The following is a 14,880-nucleotide window of genomic DNA, read 5'->3' on the forward strand; positions in this document are numbered from 1 at the left end:
TTAGCGGATTTGACTCTTGGCATGAATTAACAGAATCTTAATTTAGCTAAAGTGTCAACTATCTTCCTGTGAGAATAGACTTTCTGTTAAATTAGCTGCATCTTGAATTAGCGAAATTACAGATTAGTTAAATTTGCTAAAATACATGATAGCTAAAAATACATGTTTTACAGTATTTGTGCGTGTGTTACTGTACTTTTATTTCAGACATGCCTGTCTGGACCAATCACATTCAAATTTCACACATGTATATTAGATTTTTGGAATACATATGCAAGGTATTTATGGGTATCTCTAGAGGCACTTTGCGAGTTATCTTACGAGTCGCTAAAATTTGAATGAAGGCATTCTGCGGGGTTTTCCATTCTGCGAGTTGAGTCATGCTACTTTGCAAGTTTTCCTACGAGTCGGCAGTTCTATATAAATGGTACGCTAAGTGGTACATTTTGTCTGCAACAAGTAGTCAGTTTAGTGTCCATGTCAGTTCATAAGTCAGAGAAAATACTTGTAAAGTTTGTGAGACGTTATCAAAATATGATGAAATTAATAAATTGATTATGACATTGTTTTCTACGAAGGAATCTCAAAACCACAGTCCCTCTATTATGGTCCTACTAATTAACATGCTGGAAAACTTGCAAAGTGGCTTGACTTGACACGCAGTATGCCTTCATTCGACATTTGGCGACTCAAAGTGCAAAGTGCCTTTAGAGATATCTGTATATAAATGATATGCACATGTATTCGTTTAAAAATCTGATTCAAGGTGCCTATTTTAAAGCTAAAAATGGGTCAAAATTTCTGCTATTCCGGAACCAAGTCAATTCAAACTTTATACATATGTTATAGATCATGTCAAGTTCTGATTCCAAATGGCCGACTTGTTTCAGCTTTGTTTGCTACATCCAAAACAGTGTCATTTCAATGGTTTTATAATGTTGTTAAATTCCTATATTATACATCTGTCACCATAAGTTACAGCGTGTTGTAATTTTGTGGTATTTTACACGGTATTTTCATCCTACCATATTAGGAAACGTGAATTCCAAATATGGAATGATTACATGTGTAAGCGTCTTCTAATAATAAAAACAAACATGGCTGCCAGAAGGGTTTGACCGGACTCCACACAAAGAAGTTCGCTGATTCTGCTCTAAACTTTTTGGAGTTCGGCATTCCCATGATGTATCCTTGGAAGGAAAAGATTTATAATAATAAGGTTATTACAAGGATACCTACTTGATAGACTACTCGTAAAAATTACATGATATCACACGAATTGATGTGTAATAATATGAGGTTATTATGAGGATACTGCAAAATATTCACAAAGACAGTATAGCGGGAGTATTGACCGATGCGCAGTGGAGGTCGATGCGACGGTGTACTGTCTTGTACTGTCTTCATGCATACTTTGAGGTATCCTCATAATAACCTCATAATATTCATGATACTCGAAAGTATATGCATTAAATTTTTAGCAGACAATGTGTTAACATGCATGTTCATTAACTGAGGGTGATTGTTGAAGTACAATACTGGTAAAAATTACATTCACAGGCAAGGCTTAGATAGTTTCTCTATGTTTGTTTTCAGGTGAGTGCTAATATGAATATGTTAACATCTGTAGTTAGTTTACCAGAGGAATACAAAGGTACAACAGTTGGCCTGTTAGGGCAATGGGACGATGACCAGACTAATGACATCCTGCTTTCTAATGGTACACTGCTACAACCAAGTGAAGGGAATTGGACAGATGAAGAAATATTCATGTTTGGACAATCATGTAAGACAAGTTGTATATTGTATCTGCTCTATTAGTAGAATATGTGCTTATTTAAAGGGCGGTAGTCGTCGTGCCACGCATGCGCAAAATACAAGGATTTTTTTTTAAACAAGGGAACAGGGGCGCAGCGCTCTCATGCTATGGCCATGCGCCCCCTTACCCTGGGGAGCAGATCCTCTGGCAACCAACAAATTCTGATTGACCAGGGATCACATGTGACCACGGTCTTCAACTGTGACCTGTCTGATAGTAATTTTGGCCCCAAGGAAGCCATAGAATGTTCCATTTTAACTTAGAATTATCAAAAAATCCATACCCTGGTAGGGAAATCCTATCTCCCCCACTTGGTGGCACCGCTGAATTGCATTTTTTTTTCTAGAAAAAACCCTGAGATATATGGGTCTCATATAAACAAAGATAGTGACTTTTACCGTTGCGCAGATCAACGAGTACAAACTGAGACGTTACCAAGCTTTAATTCGGTAATTTTACGTGATTGGAAGTCACAGGTGGTATTCAGTGCAAGAAACGTCCCGGTCAAACCCCATACTTGTGATTTCCATTTGAAGAGCGCATTGTTTATCAACTCAAATGTCGCACATGTGCAGCGTGATGACCACCATGCTTTAAGTAACAGACAGTGTGTTCTCTAGGCTATGATGCACGAAGATTTGCTAGCCTGTCATTGATGCATCAGAAAGTCGTACATTTATATTATAGTGGTCTTGAAAAACATTTTGCAATATTTTTGAAATTTGTAATTCAGAGAGAAATTATCATTTTTTAAACAAAAAAAGTGTCAAAACGAAGGAAATCAGGGGCCACAGAATTTTTGTATGCGATTCAAGTCACTTATATATTCACATACAATTTTATATTTTCCTGAAGACTGACCTGACTCAACTTAGTTTTTGAGGATTCAATTTTGACTAAGAATTTTCCATCAGTAGATTGGAACAAAAATAGCCAAAATTTTGGAGTAAAAACTGAAAATTTACTCAAATTTTGTTGGCTCCAAAATAAGGATTCATTCCCAGAAATATTAAAGAATATAAGGAAAAATTTTATTTATATCTTTTCCATTGACAGGGCAAATCGAAGAAGAAAACTCACTTTTCACCTACTCGGAGGGATCATCCTACACTGATCAACGACATGATGACTTTATACCAGTGTTCATGAACTCCATTGAGGACCTATTCATTGGTCAAGACAGTCTACTCAATGATTCCATACTTCTCTGTGCTGACAATGTACAATGTTTGTATGATATTGGTATCACTGGGGATGTCAGTATTGGGGAAGTTACATTACATGCAGAACATACTTACCATATTGAGAAGGAAGCTAGAGGTAATAATAATAGTAAATAAATACTAGAAAGAATAAGAAATATAAACAGGAAATGATAGTTCGCTTGCTATTACGTAATTGCACATAGCATCTCAGTATAGCATTTCATTACAACGCTGCAACAAGGCTGACTTCCATCTCTAATCACTGTTCCATAAATTTGTCAATATACTGTTGTTGGACGAGCATGCACGCTCTCTAAATTTATATACAATATTCCTGTAAGTTTCATAAAATGATTTGACACGGTTAGCAACAAACATGGATCTGGCACTGTGGTCATATGGATAGTCAAAAAGTCTACGGAATAGGTTGTTATAAGAAACCTTCTAAGAATTAAGGGTCGCTTTGTTAAAAAAGCACCACAACTGTGAACAATAAATATCATAACAATATGTTTTGAACAAGATACATTTAACATCATAGCTGCACTTAACGAATTTTCTAAAAAGTAGGTTTGCTCTCACACAAAACAAGCGACGTTGGTGGTCAATGTCTGCATTATCCTTCATGTCGCACGTGACCCTATGACCCAGATACGTAATCTGCGAGACAAATTCTATGTTCTGGCCCATCAGTCTAATCTGTGGCAGAATGTTCAGTTTAAGCTTGGATGGAAAGTACATACACTTCGTTTTCAACACGTTATAGAGCATATCATGATCAGTAGCAAATAATTCACAAGTTTTCAGCAGTTTTCGTAGCCCTTTTATAGAGGGCGCTATTATACACATGTCATCCGCATAACTGATATTATTAATCACTTTGTTGCCAACAAGACAGCCACATGAAAGTTTATTTAACTTCACATTTAACTTCACATTTAGGTCATCTATATACACATTGAACAGGGAAGGTGACAAAACACCACCTTGTCTAACTCCATTGGATACACTGAATGAGCGGGAAATAGAACTTCCCCATCTTACGCAGTACATTTGATTTTCATACCAGTTGATAAGAAACCGAATAATGTAACCCGGCACCATGCGTTCTGTGAGCTTATTAAACAAGGTCCAATGATTGACCCTGTCAAAGGCCTTAGATGCATCGAGAAAGCAAACAAATGCATGACTTCCACGGGAATTGTAGTGCTTAATAATTTCTTTCAGAGTAAAAATACACAAGTCAGTCGAGTGTTTCTTTTTAAAACCGAATTGATTGTCTGAAACATCAAGATAATTTTGACATCTGTTTAGAAGAATGTGTTCAAAGACTCTACTCTAATGGCATACTCAAAAACTGAATAATTACTTGTAATCCCAACATACACTTGTTTCAGTGTTGTTTTTACAACTGTTTACAACCATTACTCTACATGTATATTTTTAGCTTCGCTGTCGACTTCGTCGAGTGGAGCTTATTATATGAGCGATTGTCCGTCGGCGACTTTTACTCTTTGACTTCTTCTTTAAAACTACAAGCCTGAATGCTTTGATACTTGGTGTATATGTACCTTGGGTAAACCTCTCTTAGATTTGTTCATTTCATGATGATATCTTTAATTCTTTAATTTTGGTGAATATTTTTGTCATTTTTGGTAAAAAATTATATTTTTGACTTCTTGTTGAATACAGCAAGTTTGATTGCTTTGATACTATACATATAGGTACTTCTAGTAGAGCCCTCTCAGATTTGTTCATTTTCTAATGATATCTTCAGTTCTTTAATTGAAATGTGCATTGCACAGCAGAGCTATCTCAGCCGAGAGGCTCCTTGTTAATGGAAGCGAACTACCTTAAAACCCCAAAATTATCAAGACTACTTGTAAAAAAGACATGATATCACAAGGATTGATTTGTAATAATCTCTAATTATTTTTTGTCAATAGAAAACTATCCTCCAGTGTTCATTGAGACGATGCCATGGCATTTAATACTTACAGCGAATGAATTATTTACACTTGAAATAGAAGCCTTTGACCCCAATGAAGACGATATCACATATTCTGTCATCAGTGATACAGTACCTATATCTACTCTAGGTATGTAACAATCTTTGCAATTGATGTAATGACTGTTTTTCGTCTTTTTCCTGTACATGCATATTCTCCAAGCATCAACTTGATGCTCTGATTCAGATTCCGCGACAGGTGAATTTGAATATGCAAACAATCTTGTATTCTGAACGCACACTCCAGTGATTCTTAAAAAAGTAGGATGAACAAAGCATTATGATGTAAAACCAGTCACTGGTACCATAGTGGTTGTTGCATCAGACCCATGATCAGTAGACCCAAGCTCAAATCGTACTGGCAGAGATTCATCCAATAGTCTTGGTTAGGGTCAGCAGGTGCTTGTGTTCGACCAAGCCTGGTTGACGCCAGGATAGCGCATTAAATGGTTGCACATTAAATAGGGAGATGGCCACACAGCCCTGTCATGTAGTCCCAAACAAGAATATGGCTTCTGTGGCAAAAGTGCACTATGTGTCAGCACTCGCACATGCAACTTGCACATACAAAAAAAAGTCAGGAGAGACAACAGTGACATTCAGAAGTGTCGCTGGGTACAGAAACAAAAACAAAAAAGGATTATGATGTCACTTGTGGATTTATTAGGATCATTTGAATAGAATTCACTGCTAGCAGCACTCACTCATTTCTTAGGTTGAACATTCAATTCAAAGTGTTGGTAAGGCTACTTCACACCATTGTATTTTGTGTTTGCAACATTTCCATGAATATTTATCAAGTTTGCTGAATTTGGCATTATGAAATGTTTTTATATAAAATATATAAATAATTGAAATTGAAAACTATGAGTAATATGAGGTTATTATGAGGATACCGAAAAGTATGGACGAAGAAAGTACAGCGAGAGTATCGACCAATGTGCATCGGAGGTTAATGTGACGGCGTACTGTCTGAGTGCATACTTTGCAGTATCCTCGTAATAACCTCATTATTATACATCTTTTGTTCCCAAGGATACATCATGGGAATGCCGAAATCCAAAAAGTTTAGAACACATTTAGCAAACTTCTTTGTGTGGAGTCTGGTCAAGCCCTGGGGGGCTGCCATGTTTGTTTTCATTATTAGAGGACACACATGCACACAATTTTTCGATATTTGAAATTCGCATTTCCTAATATGGTAGGATGAAAATGCCCAGTGCAATTCCACAAAATCACGGCACCTTGTAATTTATTGCGTTACAGTGACAGATTTATAACAATACGGTGTATTTGAACAAAAAAAAAACCTGTTATCTTTCTGATTGAGATGTAAAATGTCATCTGTAGCAGAGAGTGATTCTGGACCCCCAACATGCTATGAGGGCAGAGGGGGCGATCGTCCCCTCGAAAAAATGTTGGGGCAGCGTCACCCCTCCATAATCAAGCTGAAACCTTTGTGTCAGCAAAATTTGACCCTCAAAATGCAGGAAATAGCATTTCAGAGGGTCTATATTTCAAAATTTTTAAGGGGGAGCATGCAGGTTGATGAACAAGTCTCTGCCGAATATGCACATAATTTTTTTTTCTAGATCTGAAAATCTTAAGTGGGTCTTTCATGATTTTCATCCAAAACTACCTCTCCCAACACCACTGAGAGAATAACTGAGCATGCTTTGATCCTTGATTTGAATCAGTGACAGATGGGTCATACCATTACCAATTGTTTGCAGATGTTCCATGTACATGTATTATTTTAACATGTGAGTATTTGTCTTGTTAACTTCATTCTTTCTTTTCTTATTAGTTGGTAATATCTTCAGTTGGACTCCACATGCTGTGTCTGATTCAATGTCATTATACTTTACTGCTAGTGATGTGAAGGGTGCTGTTACTACATACAAACCTGAGATATGGCTATGTGATTGTAGCAATAATGCAACTTGTTTTTATAGTAGAATAAATGAAGTCACTTATCAAGAATCCAATCCTGGTAAATATACTATGATTTGGTGCTTAGATCATCTTTGGACGATTTCTTTTCTTTTCATATCTGCATCTCTTTCCTGATGTTGAAGTACCCTGGTAATCCAGACACTACACCAGCTTATGAGGATGTAGTCCATGAATTCTAAGTTACCAATAGTGTGCATGAATTTCATGACAAACTTTGATTTCCATTGTTTTATTCCTGGTTGGATGTGAACCACATGACCCAGATTAGTACACTTGAAAAATGTTGATATAAAGTAATATAGCCCATTATTATTTTTGTTTATTGTAAAGATGATTTCTATGTTGCTTAATCTGTCTGTAGCAGTGAATGGACATGAAGACATTGTCAGATATCATGTTTGTTCTGTTGTCTTCCACAGATGGTTGCTATGTGCCTGACTGTGTCTGTAACAGTGGCTGTACAGGAAGACATTGTCAAATATAATGTTTGTTCTCTTGTCTTCCACAGATGGTTGCTATGTGGCTGACTGTGTCTGTAGCAGTGGCTGGACAGGAAGACATTGTCAGGAAGAAAAAGATGGATGTGAAAGCAATCCATGTTATCCAGGTGTTAACTGTACAGACTTGCCAGCTGGGGATAATAGGGAATATATATGCGAGTCCTGTCCACATGGTATGGTAGGGGATGGTGAAAAATGCCATGGTAAGTTTAACACTCTGAAAGCCACAGACACTTTGTTCCATACATTATTGACAGCTTTCATCAGCATGGCCAATTTAGTAATGTTTTAACCCATTGCTGCCTTGCCATTGAATGCTGATGTGAAAATGTTGAATTGAGCCACATGTCAATTTTAAGTTCAGTTAAAACCTTTTTGGCTCTGAATGGGAAGTATTTCTCACTGATGTCTGCCTGTCAAATCTGGTTCTTCCAAAAATCACTGACTGAATTGTAATCTATCTAGGTACGCTGATATAAAGAGCTCAAGACCTGATCATTTTTTGATACAAATCTTTGTATATATTATTCTCAACTAATTCATCTCAGTTTCATTGGATTATTTAAAAGTTATAAAATTATACAAATTTTCATATGAAACCTGAATTTATTAATGAATGAATATAAAATTGGTTACATACAGTACAGTTCTCGCGAAAGCTTTGGTTTTTGTGGCATCATTGTCGCCTACGCATGGCTTCATTGTCGCCTCAGCATCGCATCATTGTAGCATCAGCTTCGCGTCATTGAAAATTGAAGCTGTGTTCGCCTCGCTTATTCTGTGGCATCATCGTGGCCTCAGCTTCGCAGTCTCATGGCATCAACATGGCATCAGCTTCAAAGTATTGCGACATGAGTATGACCTCATTATTTTCACACGGAAAGGCAGTAGAGAAAAACAGAAGTTCGATATGTAATCGATTCGAAATTCAAGGCGGTAAGGGGAATAAAATAATATGACCAAGAGTAAAATGACATTTTAAAAAGATATCTTGTTTAATTATTTAATGTTGCGAGTATTGGGTACCAAAAACTTTGTGAAGTACATTGCAATCTGCAAGGTGACGAGTGTCATATTGACTGCAAGGAAAATCGTGATAAATTTAAATCACACGATGCAATCTTCGTTCGGATACAACGCAATTTGCTATACGAAATGAAACTGTTCTTGTTATAAAATTACCTTATTTTCGTTCATTTTATTTGCTGGTAAGAGAACAGATTCAGATTCCTCATTTCGGTGGTATTTTTCTGTGTTTCGCCGTTTAGTTTCGCCATGCCCGGACTACTAATACATGCAAAACACACATACGCCGCCTGGTGCGTCGGCGTTGTCGCCTGCCATCTTGATACAAAGTTCCAAAACAAGTGCGTACATTTCTAACTATGATTGGATGGTTTTGGTGGAGTCGGTCTGGTAAAATTTTACATCCAATTTTCAAAATTAAGTCACGATCAGTGACCTAAGCTCGACCTATACGTACTTTAAAAGTATTCTCAACGATAAAAACGAGCCACATGCCCTGTAAAAAATTGAATAGCACTTGACATGCAGAATTAATTTATTGGGCTTCAGAAAAAAACGTGTCCAGTGGTGCCCAGTCGATGAACAATTTGAAACTTGTGATACACATGGAAGTCATTTGATTTGATACTGAATACATGTATCATCGACCCCAACTTGCAAAACTGATTTGTATCTCAGCCCAGTCAAATCTCGGCCGTTTGTCAAAATATACCGATGTTTTTTAGTGAATAATTGCGAAGCCTGACGCAGGAGATTGGATGGTACGACGACCCTTAAATTAGCGTCAAATATGCTTTGTTACAACATCATTGATTGGCCGGGAGTCACCTGATCGGAGTACACAACCTAGGTCACAGAACCATATTTGTCCGTATTATCAACGGGACTTTGCGAGAGAACCACACCCACACTTTCAACCATTTTTAGCGCGGAAGTGGCCAACAAATGTCGAAAAACTCGTGAATTTTATGAATTTGAATAAAATAAAGCTAGCGATTGGTGAGACTGGTTAATAATATATCCCCCGATGCTCTTCGATTTTTTTAAATTTTATTTCAAGGTCAGAAATAGATAATTGAAGTTCCATCGATTTCAAGGCGACTGTTTCACCGCGACAATTCTATGCCGTGTTGTAGTTTTGTGAGGTAAAACAAAAATATAATAAATAGTACTTGTTTAATTATTTGGTTTTACAGCCCGCATATTACGGGACATGATCCCCATGAATTACGATAAATAAATGCTGATTGTGTTGAATGACGGACGTCGGGACCGTTTGGAGAAACCAACGGGGATATTCCAAACAAATTATTGGGACACGGTCGGTAGACATTTCAAACAAATGAAATTATTAACGAAAGACGAGATTTTTCCAGATATTTACGAACATACTGTCATACTAAATATATGCAAAATTGACAAATACACAAAGAGATATTAGGTTTTATTTTAGCCTTAGAAATATTTTCTTTCACTCAGTCCATGCGTGGGACTTCTATTTAGCTTCATGGTCCTTCGGCTTGTCTTCTCCTTGGGGGAAATAACAATAATTATACAAATTGTAAACTCAACACAGTCAGGAAAAGAAACCCAGACAACCATGTCGTACTTCTGTTGAAATACATTTTGTAGCAGTGCGTCACGTCAGAATAAGTTGTTTAAAATAAAATAGTCAATCCCAGCCAAATCTAGGTCAAAGGGTCAGATTGCATGCATATAATTATAGATAGTTAAAACAAAAAGTATTTGAACTTTTGACGGTTGTTCAACATCTATGCACGGTTACTAAACTACATGTAGTAACCGTGATCTATGAAAACCAGAAAATTGTTAGTAGTCCGAATTTTTGCACAGTCGAAAATAAAACGGAAATTCAACAAGAGGTCCCAAAAGCGAGCGATTGAAAAGCTGAAGCGAGCGAGAGGTTGGGCGAAATGAGTTCTGTACTTCTTTGTTTGATGAAGCGATGCTGATGCCACATTGTCGCCATAATGAGACCACAATGAAGTGAAGCGATGACTGCCTCAACTTTTTATGTCGCGACATTGAAGTGACGCTGAAGCCATAACAATGCCATAATGATGCGAAGCTGACGCTGAAGTGAAGCCAAAGCTTCCGCGAGAACTGTACAACAATTTTGAATTACTCTTTACCAGTATAATAATAAAGGTGAACTTTATTGGCTGCATTGATGACTAAATGATGAATGGTAAATGTTACTTTAATATATACTTTACTGGTGTTAATAAATACATGTAGGTAGTTACATGTAGTTATAAAATGGGTAGTCAGAACAGCAGCGAGGTATGAAAATGACAAGTGAGCTGCAGACACAGCCGATTTCAAAGAACAAAACCACTGTTCAAACCTTCTACTGGCAGCGTTGTCTTACATCAATGAGTAATGCTGCTCTTTCAACTAAAGATCCATGTCAAAAAGTAATCTTTTGTTGTTGTAGAGTACGCAAGATGAGGAACAAGTGTTATATTTTTTAAAACACTACACTACGCGATATTTAGTTCATCTCAATAGTTGTCAAAAATAATCACAAGGTCAATGATATTTTGTTTTCTTACCCACAAGCCGCACTGTGACTCATGCCATGAACATCTGGATTCATCATCCTGGGAAAAAAATGACCTCAGCGATTAATACGTAAACTCAAACAGATCCAATGTTCAAAATGCAGCAGCCAGACTTATAAATTGTAAAAAACAAAATCGGATCTCAATACATCTACACTTTATGATTTGCATTGACTACACATTCGTGAAAGAATAAATTTTAAAGTATTGTTTACAGTCTATAAATTATTTAATATATGTGACTTGGTTAACTGTTTTTTATAATACTGTTAATTTTTCTCTAAATTTGATTTGTATTCATGTTTTGTACAGCGGTACGTTACGCAGTGAACATCGCTTAAGAAAATTTGTATTATTATTAGATCCGAGTAGATTTACCTTTTTTGACCAAATGTAGCCTGTTTATCTGTCTATAGTGTCTCCAATAAGGGCACACTAATGTACACGTGCCATCAGAACACACATGCAGATCAACACGCACATAACAGTATTGTGGCTTATGCATGCCTGTACAACTCACCCGCAGATAAGCTTTTGAGGTATCTGTAAATAAATGGATGTATCACACAATTTGGCAATAGTCGGTGATTAGACACTCATTTGTATATGTACTACAGCACGGTCAATATACAGACAGTCAATTGCTTTTTAATTTGTTTTAATTGTAGATGAGAATGAATGCATTATATCAAGTACACTGTGTAATCATACTTGTGTGAATACGCTGGGATCTTATTACTGTCAATGCAATGATGGATATGTATTGAATCAAGATAAACACTCATGTGATGGTAAGTACAATCGAGTAGAATAGAAAAAAATATCTTTCAAGAGAAGGTGGCTCTTTTTTATGGACACCAAGACAACTATTGTTTCAGAACTGGAAAATTATAATATTTCTATTGAGCTGCCCACACAAGATTTGATATTTGCGAGATAGCTCTGAAGGACATACCTCCAATCATGACACAAAGCAACAGAGATAAACATTTATTTATCAATCCAGAATATGGATGGGAGTTATTTTCACGAGTGATGTGGTGTATTTTTCGGACGTGATTTCACAAGTGAAGTTCGATTGCCAAGGGAAATACCATGTTCATTTGCATATCGACCGTAAAAATACCGAAAACATTATTTCATGGGTGATATACAAATTGATTATAGTCAAAATAAGTGACTGGCTAAAAGTACCGTTACTGTTCAAATTTCATTTCACTCAACAAGTATATTCATGTACACCGAGGGAAAAATATTGTACTTCTAAATATTGTTTATTTCTGCTATATTTCGAAAAATGGTACTCCTGAAGGGACTACTTTGTTTGCTCTCAGACCTTATTTCCAAATGGTGTGTGGAAATACGGATTTTGATTTTAGGGACGAATCAAAATAAACTGCAGTACATATGTAATCATTTTAAGGGCAGTATGACAAACAGGAACGCCAACTACATATGTGCAAGCCAGAGACTGGAAATCAAGTCAATTTGTCGAGCTGGTTGATACAAGTGACATCATGGCCAATATATATTAAATGAAAAAACATGACCAATGACTTTCTAAAAGACAAAGGATTCATAAATTTATGGAACTCAGCATGCAAATTATATGCTTTAGTCAATATTATTCAGGAGTTGGTATCCAAACTGAATTACTTTTATTGCTGCAATAAAAATGGCATCACTTACACAGGATTTGTTTATTACTGCATGCTGTTCAAGCACACAACGAAGGCAGTACATCAGCAGTATTGACCGACGCGCAGCGGAGGTCGATGCGACAGCCTACTGTCTGAGTGCATACTTTGAGGTATCTTTTTAATAACCTTATTAATATTATACATCTTTCCCTTCCAAGGATACATCATGGGAATGCCGAAATCTAAAAAGTTTAGAACAGAATCAGCGAACTGCTTTGGAGACCAGTCAAATCCTGGTAGCAGCCATGTTTGTTTTTATTATTAGAGGACGCTTATGCACATAACCATATTTGGAATTCGCATTTCCTAATATGGTAGTATGAAAATACCCCGTAAAATACCACAAAATTACGGCATGCTGTAACTAGTGGCGTTACGATGACAGATGTATAATAAAGAGTTGTATTTGATATTACAGACATAGATGAATGCAAACAGGAGAATGACTGTACACGATATGCTAGGTGTACTAACCAACCTGGTTACTATGATTGTCAGTGTTCTCCTGGGTATTATGGCAATGGATTTATCAAGTGTACTGAAGGTAAGCAAATTACAAACTTACATCTGTGGATTTATCAAATGTACTGAAGGTAAGCAAATTACAAACTTACATCTGTGGATTTATCAAATGTACTGAAGGTAAGCAAATTACAAACTTACATCTGTGGATTTATCAAATGTACTGAAGGTAAGAAAATTACAAACTTACATCTGTGGATTTATCAAGTGTACTGAAGGTAAGCAAATTACAAACTTACATCTGTGGATTTATCAAGTGTACTGAAGGTAAGCAAATTACAAACTTACATATGTGGATTTATCAAGTGTACTGAAGGTAAGCAAATTACAAACTTACATCTGTGGATTTATCAAGTGTACTGAAGGTAAGCAAATTACAAACTTACATCTGTGGATTTATCAAATGTACTGAAGGTAAGCAAATTACAAACTTACATCTGTGGATTTATCAAGTGTACTGAAGGTAAGCAAATTACAAACTTACATCTGTGGATTTATCAAATGTACTGAAGGTAAGCAAATTACAAACTTACATCTGTGGATTTATCAAATGTACTGAAGGTAAGCAAATTACAAACTTACATCTGTGGATTTATCAAGTGTACTGAAGGTAAGCAAATTACAAACTTACATCTGTGGATTTATCAAGTGTACTGAAGGTAAGCAAATTACAAACTTACATCTGTGGATTTATCAAATGTACTGAAGGTAAGCAAATTACAAACTTACATCTGTGGATTTATCAAATGTACTGAAGGTAAGCAAATTACAAACTTACATCTGTGGATTTATCAAGTGTACTGAAGGTAAGCAAATTACAAACTTACATCTGTGGATTTATCAAGTGTACTGAAGGTAAGCAAATTACAAACTTACATCTGTGGATTTATCAAATGTACTGAAGGTAAGCAAATTACAAACTTACATCTGTGGATTTATCAAATGTACTGAAGGTAAGCAAATTACAAACTTACATCTGTGGATTTATCAAATGTACTGAAGGTAAGAAAATTACAAACTTACATCTGTGGATTTATCAAGTGTACTGAAGGTAAGCAAATTACAAACTTACATCTGTGGATTTATCAAATGTACTGAAGGTAAGCAAATTACAAACTTACGTCTGTGGATTTATCAAATGTACTGAAGGTAAGCAAATTACAAACTTACATCTGTGGATTTATCAAATGTACTGAAGGTAAGCAAACAACAAACTTACATCTGTGGATTTATCAAGTGTACTGAAGGTAAGCAAACAACAAACTTACATCTGTGGATTTATCAAATGTACTGAAGGTAAGCAAACAACAAACTTACATCTGTGGATTTATCAAATGTACTGAAGGTAAGCAAATTACAAACTTACATCTGTGGATTTATCAAATGTACTGAAGGTAAGCAAATTACAAACTTACATCTGTGGATTTATCAAATGTACTGAAGGTAAGCAAATTACAAACTTACATCTGTGGATTTATCAAGTGTACTGAAGGTAAGCAAATTACAAACTTACATCTGTGGATTTATCAAGTGTACTGAAGGTAAGCAAATTACAAACT

At 36.1% G+C, this 14,880-nt stretch overlaps 1 protein-coding gene across 1 annotated transcript in view; it reads left to right on the top strand.

Moving 5' to 3' along the window:
* The window catches only part of LOC102800804 (uncharacterized), a 64,123-nt gene that overhangs the window by 17,082 nt on the left and 32,161 nt on the right, over positions 1–14,880 (top strand). The window contains exons 12-18 of the mRNA XM_085494459.1: positions 1,597–1,786; positions 2,876–3,139; positions 4,971–5,123; positions 6,840–7,025; positions 7,497–7,691; positions 11,768–11,890; positions 13,218–13,343. Coding sequence (XP_085350585.1) covers positions 1,597–1,786; positions 2,876–3,139; positions 4,971–5,123; positions 6,840–7,025; positions 7,497–7,691; positions 11,768–11,890; positions 13,218–13,343 — 1,237 coding nt within the window. The remainder of the gene's footprint in view (positions 1–1,596; positions 1,787–2,875; positions 3,140–4,970; positions 5,124–6,839; positions 7,026–7,496; positions 7,692–11,767; positions 11,891–13,217; positions 13,344–14,880) is intronic.

This window comes from Saccoglossus kowalevskii, chromosome 20, assembly GCF_978046115.1.
Source record: "Saccoglossus kowalevskii chromosome 20, keSacKowa6.1, whole genome shotgun sequence".
Classification (NCBI taxonomy): domain Eukaryota; kingdom Metazoa; phylum Hemichordata; class Enteropneusta; family Harrimaniidae; genus Saccoglossus; species Saccoglossus kowalevskii.